Here is a 3,134-nt window from a genome sequence, read left to right as displayed (position 1 = left end):
TGAATTGCTTTGGCAACCTTTCAAAGGGTAACTAAAGATCAACAAGTTCGCATCTGTTCAAACTTTATAGTCAGACTCGGTGTACCACACTCTGTTTGACTCATGCGAGGGGTGACTAACGATACTCTATAATAATATGCAATTGGCAAAGATGGGTCGGTTGATTTAGGGTTACATTGAAAGAAATTGGGTTTGGTGTTTGGGCCTTAAGGGCAAGCGCTTGGGAATTAGAGCTAGAGCCAAAAAACACTTAGAGAATTAGGTTCGAAGTCGGGAATTGGGTTCAAAGTCATTTAGTGCTCAGAATATTAGTTCGGACTTTGGGAATTGGAGTTAGAGTCAGAGAGCACTCGGGGATCAAATTCGAATATAATTAGTGCTTGGGAATGCAGTCAAACCGAAAAGCTCTCAGAAACCAAGTTCAAAGTCTTACGATACTCGGGATTTGTTGTATATCAAAAGTAGGGTTGAGCATTCGGTTAAAATTGAACCGAACTGAACCGAATAAATCGAAAACCGAATAAATCAATTTTTTCAAACCAATCGAACTGACCGAATTTTCTAATAAAAATCGAACAAACCGAACCGATATTTTATCGATTAATTCGATTTTTAACCGAATTAATCAAATTAATCGATTTTTAAATATTCTTAAAATTTTACTAATTAATTAAGATTTTATAAATTTATTTACTTAAAATTTATAAATTATTTTTTCTAATTTGAATAATTTGATTTATTTGGTTTAATCGAATAAGGAATTTTAAAACCGAAACCGAACCAAATTAATCGAATTAATTGATTTTTTAAAAAAAATAACTAAAATTCTGAAATAACCAAACTGAATTTTTTAATTCGGTTGATTCGATCGGTTTATTCGATTTAACCGAATTTTTGCTCATCTCTAATAAAAAATGAGTGTCAAGAAGAACGTTAGACACAATAATAGCAACCCATAATGATAAAGATTAATGGCCATTGAGACATTATCACAAGATGAAATCATAAAGTCATTGTGGAATTGAAACACAACCATGATGAGGAGTTTAAAACAGACATTACAATAGAAGAATTTAAATAATATAAAAATTATCATTACGTGGTAAAAATTGTAAAAGAAGAATAATTATCCAAAGCTAACATCATGCTCATTTCTTATATATTTTTTATTATATTTTTATAATCATACTATTTTATGTTTTCATCTAATTTAAACATTAAAAGGTCTTTGTCAGGATTAGATCGACACCCATTGATTTTATGTCGACTTAGAATAAGAAATTTTCTATTCGATACGGAGAAGACGAGAAGCACGTCTCAACATTCTTAAAGTATTTGACTCCGAATTTTACAATATCACTTATGCAGGTTGATAGGTTATTTTTATCGCCTCAGAGCATTGACAAATAATCTAATATTTGTTTTGTTTATTTATTATAATAATAATTATTTGGTTTATAAAGAAAAGCGCCATTGATCGAAATCGCCTTTTCAAAACAATGAGTAGAGGAAGAGGCGTTCACGCGCGATGTCTGATCGGCGGCGCCGCCGCATGCCAGATCTCAAGTTACTACTTGGATACTTGCGCAACCGCTGCCAGCCTACGTCGCTGCTACCGCAAATCCACGCCGCTCTCATCACCTCAGGCTACCTCCTCCCTTCCTCATCCTCCGACCCAGCCATTCCCATTCCCGGGCGCACCCCCACCACCTTCGTCTACAACAGCCTGATACGGGCATGCCGAGACCTCCCCCTCGCATGCCTCACTCTCTTCTCCCAAATGCTCTCCCACGGCGTCCCTCCCAATCGCCACACGTTTCCTTCACTTATAAAAGCCGTCGCCGCCGGCTACTGCTGTACCTACTCCGTCCCAGCCCTCCACTCCCAGGCCTTCCGCCGCGGTCTCATCCTCGACGGCTTCATTAACTGCTCCATCGTCGGCTTTTACACGCGTGCTCACGATCTCGATTCTGCACGAAAGACATTCGACGAATTGTCCTATCCGGACTTGGCGTCCTGCAACTCGATCCTCCATGCGCTCTGCCTCCACGGCAACCTCGCTTCTGCCCTTAGGGTGTTCGATAGAATGGTCGATAGAGACATCATTACGTGGACCAGCCTCATCAATGGCTATGCCAAGAATTATGAGTTCCGTTCAGCAATTGCCCTCTTCAGGGGATGGATTATGCAGAAGGATGTTCCTTTGACACCGAATGAAGCTATGTTGGTCAGCGTCCTCTCTGCGTCCGCCAATTTGGATGGTCACGGTGCTCAATTGAACGGCCGGGAGATTCATGGTTACATCATCCGGAACGAAGCCACTTTGACAGCATTCCTAGGGACTGCATTGATCGACATGTACAACAAGCACGGCTTTTTGTCTTATTGCACGAGCATATTTAAAGCGACAGTGGAGAAGGAAGTCTGCACTTGGAATGCAATGATCTCGGCTCTTGCTTGCAATGGTAAGGCGACTGAAGCCCTGATCTTGTTTGAAGAATTCAGAGCTTCAGGCATGCATCCCAATCACATCACATTTGTTGCAGTTTTAACTGCTTGCTCCAGACAAAAGCTAGTAGAAAATGGTTTGGAGTGGTTCACGGCGATGCATTCCAGATTTGGAGTGGTTCCATTGATGGAGCACTATGGGTGCGTAGTTGATCTTTTGGCCAGGGCTGGCTTCTTGAAGGAGGCAGTTGAGTTCATCAGGAGGATGCCTTATGAGGCTGATGCGTCAGTTTGGGGTGCACTTTTGGGGTCTTGCAAGGTCCATGAAGATGCACAACTTGTGGATAATGTGCGGAAAGAATTGGTTGGACTACACTTTGGGAGTTCTGGTCGTAATATGATTCTCAGGAACTTATATGCTGCGGCTGAGAGATGGAACGATGCTGCAGAGCTAAAGATTGCATGGGAGAAATCAGGGATGAGAAAACCCACTGGGCATAGCTGGATCGTTTCTTGAAAATATGTTGGAAGAATGTTTGTTGGGATACTTGGACAAACCAAGGAGCGACGGACTTAAGTGAATCATGATGCTTAACTTTAGGGGGATTCTGGAGCCGAGACAGCACTCATCTTACCAGTCAAATGTCCACGATACCTCTCTTATCCATTTGCATGCGTGAAGAACA

At 41.2% G+C, this 3,134-nt stretch overlaps 1 protein-coding gene across 1 annotated transcript; it reads left to right on the top strand.

Moving 5' to 3' along the window:
• Positions 1 to 1,528: 1,528 nt before the first annotated feature.
• Positions 1,529 to 3,109, top strand: LOC141816216 (putative pentatricopeptide repeat-containing protein At1g10330). The gene has a single exon (XM_074704035.1). The coding sequence runs from the start codon at positions 1,529 to 1,531 to the stop codon at positions 2,963 to 2,965; it is 1,437 nt and encodes a 478-aa protein (XP_074560136.1). The 3' UTR covers positions 2,966 to 3,109.
• The last annotated feature ends 25 nt before the right edge of the window (positions 3,110 to 3,134 follow it).

The sequence above is a fragment of the Curcuma longa genome, unplaced genomic scaffold, assembly GCF_044706935.1.
Source record: "Curcuma longa cultivar G26 ecotype Majalengka, Jawa Barat unplaced genomic scaffold, ITB_CL_G26_1.1 contig_15207, whole genome shotgun sequence".
In the NCBI taxonomy this organism is placed as follows: Eukaryota; Viridiplantae; Streptophyta; class Magnoliopsida; order Zingiberales; family Zingiberaceae; genus Curcuma; species Curcuma longa.
Note: the sequence above shows the minus strand (reverse complement) of the source record. Positions and strands in the feature narration are given on the sequence as shown.